Genomic DNA, 24136 nt, shown 5'->3' with positions numbered 1-24136 from the left:
AAATGAGTACCCAGCTTGCTGGGGGGTAAACGGTCATGACTGGGGAAGGCACTGGCAAACCACCCCGTATTGAGTCTGCCATGAAAACGCTAGAGGGCGTCACCCCAAGGGTCAGACATGACTCGGTGCTTGCACAGGGGATACCTTTACCTTTTTAACAGGATTTTTAGGAAGACTGTTTGATGTGGGAGATGTCTACCACACATAATTTCTAAAATATATCTACATATATACCTAAGGTATATTTCAACAGATGGAGAATGCTAGTTAATCTTTAGTTGAAATTTTAGGACATTTGGTATAAAAATAAGCAGGGGTGAATATACTCTTCCTGGATCAAGATGGTGATGTATTTTCCACTGAGTTCCACTTTTGGTATGGGCAAGAAGACAAATCCCTCTCTTTTAACAGGACATCATCCTGTTAATGGATGGTAATGGAAAATGGTAAACAAAAAGGTAATTAGTTGGGAACATTATTATTCACTATACGGTCCCATTAATCGTGCTCAAAAGTTCCTTGTTGCTGGAATTTAAAGCAGTTGGCAAATCTTGTTGAACTGGGCAAGTGCCAATTATAGAATACAGACCTCTACTTTGTTTTCAGATGATGAAAGAGTGTGAAAAATATTTCCTCTTCCCATCAGATGCATCTTTTCTCTAGTATGAGGAGATGCTGTTTTTTTCAGTCAAAGGGTATCACTGATAAATTCATCTGAGAAGCTAGCATATACAAGATGGTGAAAAGCAGCAAAAACTTGGAAGACATTTCTTGGACACAAAAGGGTCACAACTGTAGAAGGTCTCTTACTCCAATTCCACACTGCACCAGGCAACTGCACCAGGCCACCAACAGGAGTTTGCTGTGGGGCTATGCGCCCTGCTGCTTCCTGTGGCCTCACAGGGGACTTTTTGGGTAATGTACCAGGTCCATCCCTGATTACTGCCTTCACACGGAGGCATCCGGGGTGCAACTGTTGCACCTTCCAGGGGGGGGGGCAATGGATTTTTAAAAATAATTTCATGAATGTTTCATGAATCCCACCTTCATGCATATTTTTAAAATGCCCCATTTGGTGCCATGGCACTACGTGAGACATTTGGTATCCCCTCTGGGATGCCTTAGGAGCCAGCTCTGTCCACATGGACCTGCTGCTAGATAGGCCCCACTGGGCCCCATGGCAGACCGGAGAACACAGCAATAGAGGCCCTAAAGTGCACCAGGCCCAGGACAGACAGGCAGGCACTGACATTGTGTGAAAGAAGGGATTAGCCCCATTGCTAAATGGGCGCCAGCCTGGCCTTTTTCACTCATGCAGAATTGGTCTAGGCAGAAATAAGCAAAGGTACCACCTTTTCATAGCAAGAATATCTACCTTAAACATAGATTAAAATCATTTTACCAGTAACTACATGCAAGTCTAAATCTTTAGATTCATCTAACATTCTGCTCCTGATTTTTACACTAATAGGAAAACAAAATGTTTTCAGTCTTTTTTTTTTTTACATTCTTGCTCTGAAGGTGGATACCTTAAATGATTTTGGTGTTACCTCTAAAAAGAAGAGAATTACAAGCTTCTCAGACCCTTCCCCCAAGTTCTAGTGAATCAGTTAAATTTAAACCACTGTTAAATAGGTTAAGCCTAAACCACTGTTAAAACTCCGCAATCTGAAAACCTGTAGGTCACTATTAGGGTTGGGTGCTTTGGTGTCCAAAGCGGTCGTTCACTCCCAATGCAGCCAGCACTGCACCACTGAGAGTCTGCGTGTGTGCGCCCGCCGGCACACCAACGCCCGCGCCTCCCCCTAGCTCACAGGGTGTCTGTTGTGGGAGAGGAAGGGAAAGGTGTTTGTGAGTCACTTTGGGACTCCTTCAGGTAGTGAAAAGTGGGGTATAAAAACCAGCTCTTCCTTCTCTTTTTCTTCAAATAACAGACAGCTAACATGAAGAAAATCCAGATAAAGTAGGGAAAGGAATTCTACTGCTGTGGATTTTAGGTGTGGTACTCCAGAAAAGCAAGAAAGATTACAAATGAAGTCCTATCTATGACCTTCATCACTCACAGCATTCCTTTCAGCAGTCATTCACCCATCTGTAAGTCAATGCCTGAGAGGCTTCCAAAGAATAACCAGTACCAGTTAATTCTCTATCCATATGTGCAGTGCCTGCTTATTACTCAAACCCTGCTGTTCCCCAGAATCTGCTGGCTGTTGCACGTTTTAGTTTTAGGATACTTCATATACTGTTGAGACTACTCCTGACATTTCCGGCCTGATAAAGAAAGCCTGATTGGTGGGTCAAGCATTAAAAACATAATTAATACTACGATCTCCAGGGACAAGTTAACACTGAAAAAAGATAATCAGCTTTTCAAAACAATACTGAATTAAATGACAATAAACAGGGAATCTCATGACATAAACAGTTAGTGCTGAGAATAATTAGCTTTAGAAATCCTGCATCTCTGCCATAAAGACAAGAACTGTAAATCTTATGAGAAGTGGAATGTTGTAGTGATTAAAAAATATAGTATTTTAAAAACTGACTTTTTATTTTTTAAAAACTCAAAAGAGTTTCTGATGCATTAACAACATATTAATGTTGAAAGACAGAGATTAATTATAATGGCTCCTTACCAATCCAGATAGGACAGAAATTTTGAGATAGTTATTTTTTAAAAATTCTTTTAAAAGCCCCTCAGCATTTTTATTTCATACAAGCACTATAGCTATCTTTTTATCGGTCTGTAGAACACGCTGTGATGAAACCAGAAATGCTGTAATGCAGGCAACTTTCTATGCTTTCTAAGATGTGCAGTAGGGATGCTTATTCCACAAAACAATTTTTCGAGAAACCACCATGTGATTTCTATATAAGTGGAATGTATGAGTTGCTTAAAATTCACAAAATCATTATTCATTACATATCACCTAGAAGATGACAATTACAGATTTACCAGAAGATGACATTTTAAGTGCAAGAAATGGCACCACACAACGCCCTCCTTATAGCCGGCTGGTTAGCCGGCTGGCCAGGCACACACATAGTGGAGGGGTGTGGTGTGGAAGTGCTGCAGTGGGCTGCAATGGTCTCCCAGCCACTTAAGATGGTGCTGCCTTTTTCCTGTTGGTGGAACATTCCCACCATTCAGGGCCCATTGCCTCCTGTTTTAAGAAGCGTGTCGTTGGGACTGCAATACAGGTAGAAAGATATTTCTATTTGGTTTTTGTTGTTGTTTGGGTTTTGTTTGTTTTTTTTTGCAAAAATGCACATGAATCAGGACAGGAAAAAGACTGCAGATGGAAAACAGATAGATCACATAGCTGGGAGGAACTCAAAAAGTTGAACTGTACAATAAAATAATGTAAAAATGTTAATTATTTATTACAGTACACAAAAAACTACATAAAAACTATACAGAACTAACAGCACATAAGACCAAGCGCGTGCAATATAATAAATAATTAACATTTTACATTATTTTATTGTACAGCTCAACTTCTGAGTTCATACCGGTAAAGGTTGGGTTGTGTTCCTTTTTTGGTTTTGGTAGATCACATAGCTGCACACGGCTTCACCTGATGTACTGTCTCCTAAACGTTTGAAGTGTTTTTCCACATCAAATAATGTTCATGCCACTCAATATCAAGACGTAATAGGAGGATCGTAATAAAATATATTAAGGAAAGAATGCAGTTTTGAATATACAAACAAAGTGGTTGGAATAGAGGACGAAACAAGAAAAAAACCTCATAGCTGCATAGCCTGATTGCATTATACGTTCTCTGAAATCAGAATGCAGCACTGATAAACCACAGTGATTTACCATATATTCTCTAATAGTCTCTAAATATGATGGAATGTCACCATCTTACAAAATGAAAAGGATAAAGTTTACCCAGAAACTTAATTATCAGAATGCGAGTCACTAGCCACACAGAAGCAAGAACCGCTGACACAATTACCCCTAAAGACTCTCTCCCTCTGGATAGACCCAAGCAATGTCACTGGAGAGATGGTGGCAAGGAAGTGGGAGGGACAATATCTAGAGTGATGCGGGTGCAAAACTCAGAGCAAGACTGACTGAACACAGCATAGAGCCTATATTAGAGCCTATTCTGTGGCAGTGATGATGACAAATATTTCAACTCCACCATTGTGTCTGCACATTATCATTCAGCTTAAGTGTTTTTTGTGGTTTCGGGATGTTTACATCTTAGCCACAAAGACTTGGGGTCTGACTACAAAACAGCTCACTGTGATCAATTTGCCACTTATTTTGTAGACAAAATCATTTAGATCTGCTCTGGGTCAGATGCTGACATTAGATGCATATCCGGATGATGTGCCTTTGGCATCTGTTTGTCCAATCTAGATAGATACTTTTCAACTTGTGGATGCTGAAGATGTGGACAAGATTCTTGGTCCGGTGAGAGTTATCTCCTGTGTTCTCAATACTTCCTTCCTGGCTAATAAAATATGCCACAGTGGGAACTGGCTGCATGGGTTAGGGAAGTGGTCAATGCTTCCTTGAGAGAGGGAGTTGTGCCACCTATGCTCAATGAGCCAGTGATTAGAACTGATTTTTTTTTAGGTCCCCGAGCCCTATGATGGTAGAAAAATTTCCACCCAGTTTCTAGTTATCCATTCCTGGCCAAAGTACTAGAATGGGTTGTTACTACTCAGGTCCAGGAATTCTTAGAAAAGAATGATTTTCTGATCCCATTTCAATCTGACTTCAGGTCCTGATTTGAAACAGAGTCTGCAATGGTCATCTTGGTTGGCGACCTCTATTGAGAACTCAATGGGGAATGTGATCCTGATAGTTCTGCTGGATTTCTCAGCAGCTTTTGATACTACTGACCATAGTATCATATTGAGCTGTTCTCAGATCTGTAGCTAACAAGCACTGTATTACAGTGGTTCAAGTACTATCCTGGGGAAGGGTTGATCTCAGAACGCAATGCTGGAGGATCCTGGATAAATGAGCAACCCTTCTGTGACTACATTATATGACTAGTCTGTGAGACAAATCTGATCTCCCCCACCCCTAAAATTATTGAGGAACCAATATAAACCATATAAAGTCAGAAAACTAGTGGTTTTCTGACGGCAAAGATGAGATCTAAGCCATGAACCTCTGGTTCACTGTTTAGACAAGGACCCTTCGTGGTGAGTATCCAGTGGTCAATTACATTAACTTTCTTTAGCACAATTTTTAATAAAAGCTGCCTTTAATCGCTTTGTAGTCTGATTGTGCTGCTAAGTTACTGGTGAAGTTACCTTTGAACAGGTAGCAAGAATAGAGACTAACACCAGAGAGCAAGGACATAGTGAACACTACACAGGTGTTTGATCTGTGGAGATCCATCTCAAATGCTCATTGCAGAGCCTTGCTACTTTGAAATGGAACAACTACAAGGTCGTTTATGGTGTTTTATAATGCCTTGAACCAGAATATCCAACTAAGGTTCTAGCCAGTGTTGGCTGACCTAGTGCCAGGGGTTTCCAGCACAGTCAAGCTGAGTACAATTCTAAATCAATGCCAAATCTTTATATCATACATATTGCTAGAATGAAATATTACCATTTCAGAAATATTACCAATTAGTTTTTTAATAACTATTTTTAATATTAAAAATAGTTTTTTAATATTAACAGAGAGTAATTACCTGCATGAGCTGAAAGTGGTGAATGGGGCCGAGGCATAGCCGGAGACTGTCCATTGCATATCAAACTTTTCCGGTTACTTGTACGGCAACTATAAGAAGGGAAGGAAAACTATTTTTAACTAGAGAATTTTAGCAGGCTATACAACTGCACCACTCATTGTTATTCACAATACTCAGAAAACGTTTAATTATTCCAATCCACTGTTAAACTCAGAGTCATTCACCAGTAGTAGGGATTTTAATACAGAAAACACCAGGGTGAGACCCACACTGAACGGCAAAATGGATTCATTGAGGTTAATTATAACCACATGTTTAATAGAGATACTATCCAGCAAACTTTGTGAGCAGCTTGAGAAAATATCCAAACGGCAGGACCTTGTCATCATGGGTGACTTCAATTTCCCAGATGTGTGCTGGGAAACAAACTCTGCGAAGCGTCCTCAGTCATGCAAGTTTCTGACCTGCCTGGCTGACAATTTCATTTATCAAATGGTAGATGAACCCACAAGAGGTTCAGCCATACTGGACTTAATACTGACCAACAGGCAAGAGTTGGTGGATGAGGTGAAGGAGGTGGGGACCCTAGGGGGAAGTGACCATGTCCTCATAGAATTCCTTTTGAGATGGGGAGCCAAGGAAGCTTGTAGCCAGACGCGGATGTTGGATTTTCGTAGGGCAAACTTTAATAAACTCAGAGACATGATGAGTGTCATACCATGGACGAGAATGCTGGAAGGGAAGGGAGCATGTGAAGGGTGGGCGCTACTCAAACAAGAGCTATTGCATGCTCAATCAGTGACTATTCCAGAAAGACGAAAACACTGCAGGAGCTCTAAGAAGCCTATTTGGATGAACAGAGAACTTCAAGAGGAACTAAGAAAGAAAAGGAAAATGTTCAGGAAATGGAGGGAAGGACAGAGCTCTAAAGAAGAGTACCTACAGGTTACTAGGCACTGTAGATCAATCATCAGAAAGGCCAAAGCTGAGAGTGAGCTAAGATTGGCCAGGGAAGCCCATTGTAACAAGAAAAGATTTTTCAGTTACGTGAGGAGCAAACGTAAAGTAAAGGAGGCAATAGGCCCGCTGTTGGGTGCGGATGGACAAACTCTAACGAAAGATGCAGAGAAAGCAGAAAGGCTTAGTGCCTATTTTACATCTGTTTTTTCCCACAGGTCTAAGTGTTTAGGCACATCTAGAGATGGCTGTAGCCAAAGGATAGTGTCTGGGTGGCAGGTTAACATGGATAGAGAGGTGGTCGAGAGGCATTTAGCTGCACTGGATGAGTTCAAATCCCCTGGTCCAGATGAAATGCACCCGAGAGTACTCAAAGAACTTTCCAGAGAACTTGCACAGCCCTTGTCCATCATCTTCGGAACCTCTTTAAGGACTGGAGATGTCCCGGAGGACTGGAAAAGAGCAAACGTTATTCCGATCTTCAAAAAAGGGAGGAAGGATGACCCGGGAAACTACAGACCAGTGAGTCTGACCTCTGTTGTGGGGAAGATAATGGAGCAGATATTAAAGGGAGCGATCTGCAAACATCTGGAGGACAATTTGGTGATCCAAGGAAGTCAGCATGGATTTGTCTCCAACAGGTCCTGCCAGACCAACCTAGTTTCCTTTTTTGACCAAGTAACAGGTTTGCTGGATCGGGGAAATTCGGTTGATGTCATTTACTTGGATTTTAGTAAAGCTTTTGACAAGGTTCCCCATGATGTTCTGATGGATAAGTTGAAGGACTGCAATCTGGATTTTCAGATCGTTAGGTGGATAGGGAATTGGTTAGAGAACCGCACTCAAAGAGTTGTTGTCAATGGTGTTTCATCAGACTGGAGAGAGGTGAGTAGCGGGGTACCTCAGGGTTCGGTGCTCGGCCCGGTACTTTTTAACATATTTATTAATGATCTAGATGAGGGGGTGGAGGGACTACTCATCAAGTTTGCAGATGACACCAAATTGGGAGGACTGGCAAATACTCCGGAAGATAGAGACAGAGTTCAACGAGATCTGAACACAATGGAAAAATGGGCAAATGAGAACAAGATGCAATTTAATAAAGAAAAGTGTAAAGTTCTGCATCTGGGTAAGAAAAATGAAAAGCATGCCTACTGGATGGGGGATACGCTTCTAGGTAGCACTGTGTGTGAACGAGACCTTGGGGTACTTGTGGATTGTAAACTAAACATGAGCAGGCAGTGTGATGCAGCGGTAAAAAAGGCAAATGCCATTTTGGGCTGTATCAACAGAGGCATCACATCAAAATCACAAGATGTCATAGTCCCATTGTATACGGCACTGGTCAGACCACACCTGGAGTACTGTGTGCAGTTCTGGAGGCCTCACTTCAAGAAGGACATCGATAAAATTGAAAGGGTACAGAGGAGAGCGACGAAGATGATCTGGGGCCAAGGGACCAAGCCCTATGAAGATAGGTTGAGGGACTTGGGAATGTTCAGCCTGGAGAAAAGGAGGTTGAGAGGGGACATGATAGCCCTCTTTAAGTATTTGAAAGGTTGTCACTTGGAGGAGGGCAGGATGCTGTTTCTGCTGGCTGCAGAGGAAAGGACACGCAGTAATGGGTTTAAACTTCAAGTACAACGATATAGGCTAGATATCAGGAAAAAGTTTTTCTCAGTCAGAGTCGTTCAGCAGTGGAATAGGCTGCCTAAGGAGGTGGTGAGTGCCCCCTCACTGGAAGTCTTCAAGCAAAGGTTGGATACACACTTTTCTTGGATGCTTTAGGATGCTTAGGGCTAATCCTGCGTTGAGCAGGGGGTTGGACTAGATGGCCTGTATGGCCCCTTCCAACTCTATGATTCTATGATTCTATGATTCTAAACTAACCCACCTGCTATTGCTATATTACTTTACTGAACCTTGATATTTCTTCTAATAGAACACAGAAACTTTGTAACATATAATATAACTATGTCAGAAAACAGATCACCAATTTACAATCATCATTCAATACATGTATTCGCGTGAGTTTCCCAACTACACAAAGTACAATAATTTATCAATCTTATGATATACTAATTAAAAATCTAATTATTGAGGCAAATTTCACATCTGTGGCTTTTGTAAATAGACCAACAAATATCCTACAAAGATAAATGTGTTCCTTCACTCATACATTTTTCATCTCAAGTACCACAAATCACTATTTTTCTTCATTACAGATAATTATGACATGAATGGTAAACTCACACATCTACTAAAAGGGTGGATTTTGCAATTTTCTTTACATATATTCACAGCCTTGTAATTATAATCAAATAAACCTATGAATACAGACCCCCATCTTGAAATAGCACGCATAAATTAGGTCACCAAAGTAAAAGGAGTTATGTGCATCAAATATTTAAAGAATGTGTATTCTTGGTTTTACTTAAGACTTTTGTAAAGGGAAAATTAGATTATTTAAGGTTTAATACATGAGTTTAATATGAATCTGTCTCAGTAGTGCCTCATGTTCTTATCAAATCATGTATATGGACTGGAAAGCAATAGCTTTATGCACTACTGATAGGACTGGACATGAAGAGCTAGCTGCAGAGAGCGAGAGAGATTAAGAACTCTATTGCATGGTCACCGACCCGCCTCAAACAAATAGTGTTATATTGGTATTTTTTTCAGAAAACACATCAAGTATAGATCAGAGATCATGTCCCTTAAGGACCTCCTAAGCATGTCACATAGGTACTTAAGGATGCAAATGTACCTTAACACATTTTCCTGGAGAACACAAGCACTGCTAATTATATTTTTTACAGCCAATTTTAAGTGTTGGGAACTGGACTGCTCAGGACTACTCCTAGTTCAGCTACTCTAGCAACTGTTATTATTTAGAATGTTATTAGAGAGCCAGTTTGGTGTAGTGGTTCGGAGTGCGGACTTCTAATCTGGCATGCCGGATTCGATTCTGCGCTACCCACATGCAACCAGCTGGGTGACCTTGGGCTCGCCACAGCACTGATAAAACTGTTCTGACCGAGCAGTGATATCAGGGCTCTCTCAGCCTCACCCACCTCACAGGGTGTCTGTTGTGGGGAGAGGAATGGGAAGGCCGCTTTGAGCCTTCTTCGGGTAGGGAAAAGCTGCATATAAGAACCAACTCTTCTTCTTCTTCTTCTTCTTCTTCTTCTTCTTTTCTTTTATAGTCTGCCTTTCCCCTGGGACCCAAGGCAGATTACAAATACAATTTTTAAAAGCTTTTCAGAATCAGTAAGTGGATCACAATGGATGGTATCAGAATTACAAATTATGATATCATTTTAATCTAGCAGCAAAGAGCTACAGGAAGACAAATAAGGTTGCTGGGCTGTGATTACAGAAGAGGAAAATCAAAACAACACATGCAAACATCTTTAAACAGCCCGTGGCGCCACGGGCGCCATGGACTAAATAATTCTTTAAGCCCCCTTGAGGTGGGCTTTGTCCGTGATGAGGAAGGGTCCGGGTTGGACCCTTCCTCACGACAGACAATCGGAGGGACCAATCGGCAGGCGTGAAGCGCCTGCCGATTGGTCCCTCCGATTCCCAGCCTGAGCAACTGCGAGCCGCGCGCAGCGCGGCTCGCAGTTGCTCCCGGCCTGACGCGGCGAGAGGCGCCTCTCGCCGCGTCAGGCCGCCGCCCCAGGGAGCCCCCGGCAGTCGCGCGAAGCCGGGGGTTCCCTCGGGCGGCTGTCTGACACGGCGAGAGGCGCGAAGCGCCTCTCGCCGAGTCAGACCGCCGCTTAAGGGAGCCTGCCTGCTGCCTAAAAAAGCCTGCCACCGACGACGACGCCGACCAGCCCGCCGCCGGTGAGTCCTAGCGCCCGCTGCATTTCCCTGCAGCGGGCTTGCTTACTAGTATATGTATAAGGCAACATCACAGTCCATGTAGAAAAGACTATCTCTAATAAAAGTCACTTCTTTATCTACTCTACTACACTATGGTTCTACTCCGTCTACGGTCCTCGAATTCTGTTTTGCACAGTTTCAAAAATGATGTAAGTTTAGGGGCCTTCCTATTTGCCTCAGATATCCTGTTCCATAACATGAGAGCCACCACATCACCACAAGTTGTCCCTGAGAGTTCTACTATACAATCAATTATTTTCATTCAGAAATGGGTTGGGAATAGTAAGAATCTCCCAAACATCTTCTGACAGGAGGACAATATATCCAGCCTGACATCATTAGCATCAATATTTACTAAGAATGCCCTAAATCTTACAGAGGTAGTGGGAGTCACTTGCTCCTAAATACAGCTATAGATTTATATACTGATCCCACTACTCTAGTGTAGCTATAAATACCTGCAAGCATGGGTATACAGGCACCAATCAGATTCTGACCTTTCCAATGTAGCTTGTATTCCTGTTAAAATAAAACAGGTTGTCTTACTGCTATAAATTCCCTGCCTGTCTTCTTTCAGACACCATGTTACCCTACCTGTCTGGCTACTATTATGCTTGCTTGCACTTTCATTTCAGCCCCTCAGGCAGAAATTCTTAGGAAATCTGACCATTTATCCAGATTGACCCTCCTGTGGATCTCTTCTACTGTTCCACATCATCACCTGCTTCAGTCCTACTGGGCTTAGAAAAATCTACCTATACCCAGGCATGTATAATTGGGTACACAGAGTGTGAGTTTCATGATTTACTAATTTTAGAATGAAATATGAATAACGATTTGTGAATTTGTAATTAATAATACTGATTTTCTTCCATAGGACTCCCTTAGATATAGCAACAGTCATTAGCCTGGATGCTTTTAAGAAACTGAGTAAACCAATAACACCATTAAAATAGCTAAGTTGCTATTAAATGTTAATTGGAAGAAGAATTTGCTTTAAGTAATTTTTATTATGACTTCATGGGGTTGCCAGGTTCCCCCTGGTGACCAGCAGGAGCCCTATTTTGTGTGTGTATGGGGGAAAGGAGACACTTATGGGCAACATAATGATGTTGCTTACAATGTGCTGATGTCATTCCCTTAAGCCAGGAAGTGACATCAGTACAGTGCAGGGGATACTCTGGCACTGGGGCAAAAATATAGTTTACGCCCAAATGGTGTGCTGATGTCATTTTGGGAACATGGGTATCAGTGTGTCAGGATGCTGCCAACATTCCCCCTCCAATCTCCTACCATTTCCCCCCTCCTGGCCAGCTGAACAGCTATCAGTAGGGGCTTGGTTTCTTACCACCTTCACTTCTTTTTAAATATAAATGTTCAAGTTTTTAAAGCACACACCTAATTATTGTCCTTATAGGTACACATGCATACTATAGGCATGCTATTGTCTATTGCCTGTTAAAATGAACATACTACTGGTGAAAAACATCATATTTGAAATGGATCTCTATTCCAAGCACACCAAATATCTTTTGTCTAAGTCTCAAATGCAGTCTTTCGAGAATTGGGATACAATCAGTTTGGTAATCATTAAGTTTTTACAGAGAAAGTCAAAAAGAGATGAATCTGCTTTCTTCCGCAAGTCAAATAAAAGGCCATCACAACTGAGACCTCCAGCAGATGGGCAAAACCCATTTGGCAGACTTTTCATGTTACAAGGATATTCACGGGGAATAGAGCAAATATATAGCAGACATATAAATCAACATTAACATATAATCATTTTCCGACATGGTGCTGCTAAGCACAGCTTTCATGATAAGGCAATGAACAGCTGAGATAACGACATTGTTACCATTAACGTCCCTTCTTCAGAGAAAGCTTTTTACTATGGATACAGGGGTAAATTACAGGCAATAAAGGTTAATTGCTAAAAAGAACAGGGTGAGAAGGATGTACTGACAGCAATTACTCCTTGACATGCTTTTCACATGAAATCTGGCATCTGTTTTAATCATTTATAATGATTTCATTTTAACATCCTTAATTATTAATATTTATACTTGTAACGAAGATGGATACGGGTTGTAAACTATTACGGCGGCACCTTTAGCAACGTGTGCTGACTACTGCACTCTTCTACAGAGTAAACTTTAATTTTGGTGCCATCTTAACACACTGCTTGGGGAAAAGCTGAAGCTTAAAAAGTAGATGGATCTTTGTATTTGAAAAGCTACTGCAAATAATGGTCCTAGAATAGTGAGCTACAGCAAATGTAGTAGAAAATAACTTTCTCTTAGCCAATTTTAAATTCTGAATACCATCTGGAAATACATAATGACTCTGAAGGGACAGAAGCTGTTAGTTTGATAGGAAAAATATATAGCTGAACATCACCCTCAGGAGAAGGCCTTCTCATGTCCTTCTCTTGTAGGACATGAGACATATTCTCTTTGTTTAAACTGGATGAGTTTAATTTAAGATGTATTTGTGAAATGTGCTGGCCTGGAACTCGCAGATGTTAGACAGCCAACTACGAATGCTGCACAGAAAAGTAAACTTTACTTAGCAGGTCATATGTTCAACAAGGAAATGAAAAGGAGCGAGAATGTTTTTTAACAACTTATCTAAGAACTGTGGAATTTGCAACAAAGAAAGTATGTCAATATTCTGCTCCTTTGAAGATGTAGTATTTTTCATGTAATGTTGGCAGCACCAGTTCACATTGGATCAGAAGTTTTCATTTACATCCTTAAAATACTCTTCAGAGCAAATACAGTTAAAGGTACAACTTGATAATTAAATTCAAATGAGCAGCCGTCTTGGTCTGAAGTAGCACAATAAAATCAGTGTCCAGTAGCACCTTTAAGACCAACAAAGATTTATTCAAGGCTAAGGTGACTAGATTGTCCCACTTTTGGAGGGACATCTGGGGGCACCTGGCAAATTGTACTTATGTTCCAAGTAAAAATATATATATTACAATACTATTTTTGCGTTCTATGCGTCCTATGAAAAATTTTGTTGCTCCATATAGACCAAGTTTTTAATCAAGAACCCCCCCCCCTCCCGGTCAATGGTGTCCCGCTTTGCCAATGTTAAAATATGGTCACCTTATTCAAGGCGTGAGCTTTCGAGTACAAGCACCAAGGGTGCTTGCACTTGAAAGCTCACACCTTGAATAAATCTTTGTTGGTCTTAAAGGTGCTACTGGACTCTGATTTTATTGATAATTAAAGTTACTGTTAACCTTTACCATTCCCCCCCCCCAGCACTCCTCTTAGGCTGAAGAAAAATTAATTATGAAACATAAAACATCTGTCATGACAGATACAAAAGTGTAACTAAATAAGGTGAAGCAACCTGACACCTCTCCAGCAACATATTCACTAACCAGTTCTAATCTTAATAGCCTTTTTCCTAGTGCCATTTCTGCGCAGAGAGTGCGACAAGAAGAAAAACAGCTAAAGAAAAAATTATGTAGGAAGTAGAGGCAGGGCTACACTATTTTCCTCTTCTGCCCTTCAGTAATATGTTTTGGAAAAAACAGAATATTGGGGGGGGGACTTCTGCTCCTTTAATGTGTGAAAATGGACATTTGGAACTTTTTACAGTATGGTGGTTGTGATGAAATGGGTTTTTTTCCCCCCTGTGCAAGTTTGAACTGCATGTTTTAACAGGGCTTTTCCCCCTCTGGGCAGACACCAGGCAGTGAGGAGGAGATTACTCAATGTCCCCTCCTTCTTCAAGCAGGAAACAAAGATTTGGAGATTTTTAGACTAGACAGATTCTGGGAGGTTCCTCTTTGACGCAGCCTGGCCTGTTCAAGGAGAAGAGAAATGGACATGACAAACACTCCTGACAGTATGGAGGAGGTCTCTTTGGGGTAGAGTCCATCAGGACAGAGAGATCTCTTAACTGAGGTGTAGAGCAGTTAGCCACTGACCATGTGCTCTTCTGATGAGCTGCAGGAGACTTCAAGGTCATATAAACTCCCTAGAGATCTGTAAGTTCCCAACCTAAAGAGCATTTCCTATAATTTATGATCTAGTAAGGCAAGGAATAGAGGATTTGCATTTTACTCAGTGCTTTTGGATCCCTTGCTCAATCTGGTGCTGTGCTAAAAGTATGCTTATGAACAGAATCATAGAATAATAGACTCATGGGTCATTTAGTACAACCCCCTGCACTATGAACATTTTCTTTTAAATAAACACTTTATAACCTTGGATGCTGGCAATGGTTCCCTGTACCACATAGATCTCCACCATCACAGAGACACTATTGTAAAAGGAAGGGCAAATGTTGACAGGTGGTGAGTGGCTATTCCTCCAGGAGATACATAGTCCCTGTGATGGCCACAAAAACTGGGAAGATGAGCTGGATTTTGTACCCCAATTTTTACTACCTGAAGGATTCTCAAAGCATCTTACAATCACCTTCTCTTCCTCTCCCCGCAACAGACACCCTGTGAGGCAGTTGAAGCTAAGAGAAATCTGAGAACTGTGACTGGCCCAAGGTCACCCAGCTAGCTGCATGTGGAAGAATGAGGAATCATAGAGTCGGAAGTGACCTCAAGGGTCATCTAGTCCAACTCCCTGCACAACGCAGGAACTCACAACTACCTGCCCACCAACAATGACCCCAATTTCATGCCAAAGTGATCCCCACCACCACCACAAACCTCCAGACTCCATCCTGGACTGGAGAAAATTTGCCTACCATCCCAGTCGCAAGCAGTAATTCCATGGGTAAGCAGGGAAGGGCCACAAGAGAAAAACACTGGCACATCCCTTCCTGCCCACCCACTCACAATCTGCCTAAGTGCATAAAATCAGCATTTCTGTGAGATGATTATCTAGCCCCTGCTTTAAAATTTCCAAAGAAGGAGAACCCACCACCACCTGAGGAAGCCTGTTCTACTAAGGACACAGTCTATCAGGAACTTCTTCCAGATGTTTAGCCAAAAATTCTTTGGGATTAATTTCAACCCATTGGTTCTGGTCAGATCCTCTGGGCCAATCAAACCTCTGGGAATCAAACCCAGTTCTCCAGATACCACAAGCTGGCTTTCACTACACCAAGAAGCTGGGAATTTTGACTCTCTCTTGTTGGGCAATGCTATACAAGGGTCAGGTAGTGGTCATGAAGTTACCCTGAAGTTACCCTGGAGAGTGAGAGACAACCTCTCCAGGTGTTAGGGAAAACCTTGGAGTAGGCAGAGTGGAATAAGGCTTGCAGGCATGAGCAGACCCATTCTGTCAGAGAAGTAAATAATATCTGGTAAATAACATTGTATTATGTGTCTATTTGAAGGGACATGACATTTTTTTTCATCCAGGAGGTTGGCAATCCTAACCTTGCTGCAGTCTAAGCAGATTTTCTTTTTCTCAACCAAGGAATAAATTTCTTATGGACAACCATATTGAATCTTGGTTGACCTTGGATAGAGGCCTACGAATAAGATATTATCTACTTTTTTTCCTCATTTATATCCAACATTTCCAGAAAAGAAAGAAGCTTACTATAACTAAAACCACTAAATTACTTCATAAAAGAAATATCCAATTAGTGCATTATAGAAATCAACCAGTTGCTAAGGTCTGATTTACACATGAAAGCAAGTGAAATGGAAATGAAACAGCAAAGTGGTGAAACGGACATACATGTTAGATTGCAGGTGGGGGAATTACATCTTGGGATGTTTCCCCAGGTTCTAAACATGTTATGCTGGTGTTTGTTTGTTTTTTAATGTACAGGAAGTGGGGGGGAGTAGAAGTTTTCTCCCTGACAGGATAGCTTTCTAGATGCATGTGGTACAGCTGATTCAACATCCATAACCTTCTACCATCTCATTCCAAGACCACTTCAATCAGCAGGAACAGTTAAGATATAACTGAAAGGTTTCAGCATGGCATGACTAAGGTACTATGCTTTTTACTCTACATTACTATGGCTCAGAACATGGTGTTTCTTGAAGAAGAAGAATTTCATAAGCCAAATGGTCAGAGAGAATAATGTGAAAACTCCGAACTACCTAATTAAACTTGTAGGTAGAGGACTGTGAAAAGACATGCACACAAAAAGACTATATAGCATTAACTTCTGGAATCTTTGCAATAAGAGGAAAGGACAGTCACTAGTTTAGATGGCAACAGACAACAGCCATTATGTCTCAAGGGAAGGGAATCCGAACATTCGGAGGCATTGTGTCTCTCAATACCAGCTCGTGGGGGCACTACCATCAGCACAAATCAGTTGTGACTTTCCCAGAGGCTTCTGGGCACTTCCACATGCGGAACAGTTTTACTATTTCCTTTTCCATGCAGCTCTTACTAAATGAGGTCTGCAGGATCTTTTTAGAAAGTTAACTTTTAACTAGTCATATAGTCATTTATTAATTTCCATTTCTATCTTCACATTACAAATTTAGCCTAAAGGATAAACAAATAGCTCCTTTACAGAACTTGGCTCTACTTGGTTCTATTTTATTGCGCAATTTGTTGATTCAGAAACTGTATAGTAATAGTAAGATTTTATTGATTTGTCCAGCTCTACAATAAAGATTTGTTCATAAAATGGATGCCTATGATATGTGAATCTGCAATAAGATATATATGTGTGTGTGTGTTCAAAGTAGAGACATATTAAATAGTACCCAAGCTCTGCCCTAGTAAACATCGTATTTTCAGTTTATCATCCATGTAATGCATACATTCACAAGAAATGTAACCCACATACAAATGTTAAAATTTAACTCCAATGGGGCATGCATGTTTAGTATTTTATTCATAGTATGCAAAGAATTCACAGAGCATGGCCACTGATGTAACTGCACTATTACTTTCAGCTAACTTAATTTCACAGTACACAAACACCTTTCCCTGCCTTTAAGGCCAAATACTTACATCAATAGGTGAGAAAAATCTATAATATGAAAAAAAGCTTACAGAAAACTTAAAGAAAAGTCTTTCATTCAGAACCATTTTTAGCCATCTGTAATCCACACAAGTTCCACACGCATATGCTGTTTTGTTTAGTTGAGTGATGACACGGATGAAGATAAGTCTTCCTTTTAAAGTAATATTGGTTTACATAAAGGGGGGGGGGATCCAGAATAGTCAGTGAAGTTACTTGCTCTTTTCAGAGTCAGACAGAAAAACTTATCTACAAAGCAGCAAGCATAAGTGAAGTAAATTTCTGGTAAACCTTGGCGTACTCCCTTGAATTGTTTCTAAGCTTCTATCCACTTTTACTGGATAACTCTTGCTCTGATCTGTAAAAGGACCCTTTGAGAACAGATCTAGGCATATGGCTTGTCTGACCTTCATTCATCCTGTTTCGCTCTGTCATCTTTTGCCTCTTATCTCCAGTTTTGCTTTCATTTGTTTCTTCTTTCACTTATCTCATTTTTGACCCTGTTTCTTCCTCTGCACCTTCATTCACCTCTGTCTATAACCCTATTTCTAGCACATGAAATGACAGTACACAGAAGGAAGCCCAAGTACATAAAACGAGTCAGAGCCGAACTGAAGATCCACTATGTTAATTAACCTCTCTTAACACGACGATGCTTAAACCTAGCAGAATGAGAATAATAATGGTCCCATGCCAAAGCCCACATTGCTTTCTCTCCATCCAGCTCCTCATTCGTCTGCCTTTTCGCAACAGGGGTGGTTTCAAGGCATTTTGGTGACGGCGGAAAAAATCCCAATAGCAACACACCCTTCAACAACACAATATACAAACGCATTAGATTAATGCCACATTAACATGCTTGGCTTTAGCAACCTAATTATATTCATTAATCTTGGTTGAAATCTCTGAACTGTAAATACACTTTCTTCGCAATGCATACTTGATGACGAAATATTGTATTCTGCCAGCGTGATAAAGGAATAGTCATAACAGCAGCATTGCTGTCATTCAAGTTCAGAAAAATGAATCAGCTATTTATTTATTTATTGAAACGTGGAAGCCTTGTGAACTGAGATGTTGGAGCAGAACAAGTAGACATTTTGAAGTTTTTTTACCCCAAAGATTCAACTACCTAAATTTGTCATAGAACTATCAGTTTTAAGGGTTTTTTGCTTTGGTTTTTGGGGAGAGAAAAAGGATGTAATGTTTCACTAATAAATGATTATGAAAAGTCTACACATATGTGGGTAACTGCATAATAAAGAAACCTAGCACCATCACCTTTGTATAGAGATTGATACATAGTATCTTGTTTTACTGATACTCTGTTTTACTAATTAGTGGTATTCAATTATTTAATCACCAGGAGGAATTAAATTTTCCATGTGTATGTCATATATATCCCAAATAACATCTGGCAAATTATGCTGTTAGATGATTCATTAAATGTTTCCTATTTACTACAACTTCATTCTGTGAATGCAAAACCTAAAGAAAATGCTTCACTGAAGAGAATTCTGATTTGTTACATACATGGGCCATAGATGACATTCTGATAATTTCATTATTAAAATATTTATTAATATTTATGAATACTATTTATCAATATTAGTTAGCACTGCAAGCTCCAGTCTTGTCATTTTGGTTTACTGGTTTCTTTGCTAAGATGATCCAGCAGTACTCCTACCTTTACTCACACTAGCAAGTATAGACTTAGTCACAGAGGTGAACTGCAAGTTATTTCACTGGATCATTCACCCCAGTTCAAGTTTTATACTATATTATTTTTATGATATATATCCCTCCTATTCAACAAGGAAAGAGCCTCTTGTGGTGCAGAGTGAAAGCTTTGCCTATGAGGCTGGGAGTTCAATCCCAGCAGCCGGCTCAAGGTTGACTCAGCCTTCCATCCTTCCGAGGTCGGTAAAATGAGTACCCAGGTTGCTGGGGGGTAAACGGTAATGACTGGGGAAGGCACTGGCAAAACACTCCATATTGAGTCTGCCATGAAAATGCTAGAGGGCGTCACCCCAAGGGTCAGACGTGACTCGGTGCTTGCACAGGGGATACCTTTACCTTTACCTATTCAACAAGGAAAGTTCACTTGTATAGGGAAGTGTACATACAGCTCCAGATTATAGGACAAAGTGTCAAGGAAGGGATCAGAACATCAGTCCTAGGTTTTTATGCTAACTTCTGGTAGTTTATCCAGGGTATGGCAACTGGGGCCTCATGCCCTAGGCACCAGTTGAGGGGGTCACGGGAGGATTCCCTTGACTGGATCCCACAGTGGTGGGCCGGCTGGCAGGTTGGGGTGACGGGTGGGGTGGGTGGGTTGGCCCTCATTGTGGGACTCTAGCACTTGTGTGCTTCAGTCAAGACTATTTCAATTAAGACTCTGGACTTCAGACATTTGCTCTGGCCTAGACAAAAAGAAAAATGCCAACCTTTCTCTGCAGAGTATAAGTGGCATAACTGACTGACCTCATGAACTCAGCATCCCTGCATCCGTGCAAAACATGCGCACAGTGCTGGCAACTTCAAAAAGCATCTTCCTTTTGATTCCCCATCCCACTAAACAGCAGATCTCAGAACTACTTTCTTACCTCTGAAATCCCCTTACTATCTATTCTATCACGCCGGATTGCCTTCGCACAGCATAGCTGACAAGGGAGGATCCCTACACCTCTTATAGAACTGTTACACGGAGCACTCTGGTTTCCGGGATATAACCATAGTACTGAAGAAATATCACTGGAAATGCAATTCCAGCTTAGAGGTCACTGTGAAGTACAGGGTTGGAACATTAGCCCAAAATTTTGTACTTTTAATAATAAAGTTTGTGCCAGTAGGTCTCTGCATTCTCGGAACAAACCAAAGATTATTTAAACATTTCCCAAATCCAGTCTCAACTTTTTTATAATAAGAAACTCATTCATCTCATTTCCTCTAAACCTTTCCCTGTACCAGCCCCCCACCTCCTGAACAGAAAGCTTCCCAGTTCTATTTATCATTTCTAGGGCTGAGTGAAGAGCCTAATGCTGGGAGCGATTGAGGGCAAATGAAGAATGGGACGACAGAGAATGAGGTGGCTGGATGGAGTCACTGAAGCCATCGAAGCGAGTTTAAATGGACTCTGGGGAATGGTCGAGGACAGTAAGGCCTGGAGGGTCATTGGGTCACGATGGGTCGGACACAACTTCGCAACCAACAACATAACAAGGGCTGAGTGCTCCGATTTCAGTTGTCCTCCTGCCAGTTTGTAATGTGCTACTTCTTTCCCCCTAAAGCTTCACTGTATAGAGCTTCACCTGCTCTCCATTTAAAGCCCTATTCACTATATAGTTCATCTGTCTCTTTCTGGCTTCTGTCCTGTTTCTTTTAAGGCCACACATCCCCCAGCTGTCACTGCCCTTCCTTCAGCCCTTGCGTTTCTGTTTGCTCATAACCCTGGGAGAGCCATGATGAGTTGGTCAGACTACAGGATGAAACAACCATAACTATTTATATAATGATTTATGTTGGTAAAATATTTCCCAGTTTATCTTCTTAGACACTTTACTATTCTAGCTTTCTTAATATACATCTGTGACCTTATATGTAAGTTTCCTATTTCCCTCTTGGTGTCAGCAGGAAGTCTTCAGTACAAGTACTAGTGGGATCCAAATCCCCTTCAATAGTATGTTGTGATAAAAGTTGGGTAAAAATCCAGAAGCAACACAAGCCAAAGATGACTGATTGGAGGGGGGGGGACTGGCTCTAGTCGACATATCACTTATACATAAAATAAAAATGTTGGGTCATTCATTAAAAAAACAACATACGGATCTAAAAACATATTTGCCCTCTTTGTTTTTTGTCTTTATTTATTGTTATTTATTTAAAGTACTGGGCAGTGAATCACTGGCAAATGTGAATTTAAAAAATTATAATCTGATAAAATTATTTTTTCCAAATGACCTCTCACCAACTACTCTGCTGTACCCAATATCTGAACATTTTATTGTGAGCATACATTTACAATTTCATGAAAATAATGCAGTAGTTCACTCAATATGATTACTGGCATAATACTGATCAATTTGTATGCTTAAACTCTGACGAGCTGTGTCTAGAGATGGGCACACTTAGAAGTGGGGAAAAGGGAAACAGAAGGGCTGAAATCACTTGCAGCCATTTTGAGATGACAGCAGGGTGCACGCACCTTTCAACTGTCAGTCCCAAATGGCAGCAAGCCATCTATGTGATTTAAAAATGATGGAAGCTGCCCTGAACCAGCCAGCTGGGTACAGTATAAATCCCAATATGAATGAATGAATGAATGAATGAATGAATGAATGAATGAATGTCTTAAGACTAGAGAGTTAAGACTTTATTCTTTGGCATGCACAGAGAAATGCACAGAGAAAGCAACAAAATTTGTTTTTCTTTCCAAGTACACTGGAGTAGAGTTAGATCAGTCTAGCTAGGATGGAGATAGCAGAGGAAGTGAGAATACCGAAGCTGAGAAAGCAGGAGCTTCAGGAAGAATGCCAAAAGCAATGGATAAAATGGTGATACCAGGACGGCTTACTAATGTGAAGGCTTTCCTACTACACAGTGACAAATCAATGCAGCTAAGTATATTCGTTCCATGTATCCCCCCATGTTGTATGTAAACTGCCCTGAGCCATACGGAAGGGCGATATAGAAATTAAATAAATAAGTGTCAAAGCCAGAAGGATGAGGCCCAGCTCAAGGAGCTAGAGATCCAGAAACTGAAGAAAGAGGAGCAATAGTGTAAGGAAGAGAAGAAAGCCCCCACACAAGAGCTTGAGAGGGAGGAAAAGCTGCAGGAAAGAAGGGAGAAGATGCAAGAGGAGCAGTAAAAGGAACAGCAGGAGGAGGAGTGGAAATATGGTCTCAAGATAATGAATCTGCAAGCTGAGCAAAACAGGAAAATAAAAGTTTTGTTCTGTGCAAGGATGGGGAAGACCCTTTGGTATATCTTGCAACTTCTGAGAAAGCAGCTATATAGTGGGGGACTGTAGAGGCAAACTACATGTCCAACCTCTGTAGTGTTCTAACTGGGGAGCCAGCTGCTTATCTACAATAGCATGCCTGGAGGGGGGGGGATAGCTTTTAAAGATTTCAAAACCTCAGTTTTCAAATGGTTCAAACGGGGAGTTGATCACTTTTGAATGCAGTTCTTGGGCTTCTCCCCAGAGCAGTGCAAAACATACTATGAGCATGTGGTAAAAATGAATGAGATGGGAAGAAGATGGGTACAAGAAGCAAAAGAGGACTTTGAGGCTTTAATCCAGTTAGTGGTGCTACACTAGTTGTATTCCAAACTCCCCAGAGAGCTAATGTCTGGTAAAGGTCAATCAAGATGCTACTGAGGCATCAGAAATTGTGGATCAACTGGTGCTAAACAGGGAGGGATCGGACTGGTGGACTTCCCAATTGGAAAAGGAAGGGAAAGGGTTCCAGAGGAGTTAGAACATGCATTCTTAACCCAAAAAGGAAGGGGCTTCTGCTCCAATAAAGGTTAAGAAAGTCCCCAATTCAGTTAATTGGAACTAGTTCCAATACTTTAACTGTGGAGGGACAGACCACTGTCGGCTGCCTGTCCCCAGTTACAAGCAGAGATCTCCAAACCTGCTTCAAAAAGGTGAAAGAGGAACAAGTGACCACAATTAACCATGAATGCCTCTTTGCCACCATGGAGCCAACAGAAGCCTGGGGACCCTTATAAAGAGCCAGTGCGACTGAGGAACCAATTGGTTTGGGTATATACCAACCCAGGCTCCTCTGTAACCTTAGTGAGGAATGAACTGAAAGATAGAAAAGTTCCTCCAGGTGTTGGGGAAAACCCAGGCGGGCAGGGTAGAAAAGGGCCTGCAGGACTGTTCTGCCACAGCGGCAGAAGGGAAAGAGGAAATATTGGGGAAAATAGTGGAGGAGATAAAATGACGCACTCTCTACAAATCCTTGCAAGTCCCTGCTTGTAGAGAGTGCATCATATTACGGATTAATAATACTTGCTGCCTACAAGCACATCTAAAGAGAAGAGGTAAGGGTATGCTGGGAGGGTGGCCTCCCCCATATTTAAAACACTTAAAGCACAAATAAAATAGTCCTTTGCATGCTCTCTGAGAGCCCAGTAGAAGAGTATATAATTACTGGAATAGTATGTTATTGCTGTCTTCTGCTCTGGGGTGTTTTACCATGCATTTGCCCAAGACATGGCTTGAGGAAATGTTATGCCATTTACAGCTAATCTCAAGTGGTATCAATAGTGACTACTCTGCTTCCATGCTGACCCATGTAAGATATTCTACATACCTAAGTAGACATTTTGTGAGCGAAGGCAGTATGGTATCTCACCAGATGTTAGAAGTTAAGCTAGGCACCATCAGTACTAAGATGAGAGCCCACGAGGAAATTATCTCTTTCTCACTTGCCTTGGGAGTCCCTTGCTGGGATTGTCATAAATTGGTTGCAACATGACGGCACTTATATATGAAAGTAGAGATAATGAGAGTAGTAGATCTTGTCTGCTGACAGAGACCTCTATTAGCAGACTATTTATAATTACCATGTGGGCCAATAACAATTCAAAGTTCAAGCTGGGAGCTACAATACTGTGTCTTGGGTAAGAAGTACTAGTTTTTACAATTTCCCACTGAAAAGGGCTCCAAACTAAATGTAGGCTGCAT

The 24136-nt window shown here is 41.2% G+C and overlaps 1 protein-coding gene across 12 annotated transcripts in view; it reads right to left on the bottom strand.

Annotated features, from left to right (window-relative positions):
* Positions 1 to 24136, bottom strand: part of MAST4 (microtubule associated serine/threonine kinase family member 4) — a 275824-nt gene that overhangs the window by 80109 nt on the left and 171579 nt on the right. For all 12 annotated transcript variants that reach the window (XR_013233058.1, XM_077347278.1, XM_077347279.1 and 9 more), the window contains one exon: positions 5673 to 5761. Coding sequence is in view for 11 of the 12 variants with exons in the window: in XM_077347278.1 (XP_077203393.1) it covers positions 5673 to 5761 (89 nt within the window). In the remaining variant the exon portion in view is untranslated. The remainder of the gene's footprint in view (positions 1 to 5672; positions 5762 to 24136) is intronic.

Source organism: Paroedura picta, chromosome 7, assembly GCF_049243985.1.
Source record: "Paroedura picta isolate Pp20150507F chromosome 7, Ppicta_v3.0, whole genome shotgun sequence".
Taxonomy (NCBI): Eukaryota; Metazoa; Chordata; class Lepidosauria; order Squamata; family Gekkonidae; genus Paroedura; species Paroedura picta.
The sequence above is the reverse complement of the archived record's forward strand: the minus strand, read 5'-3'. Positions and strand labels throughout refer to the sequence as shown.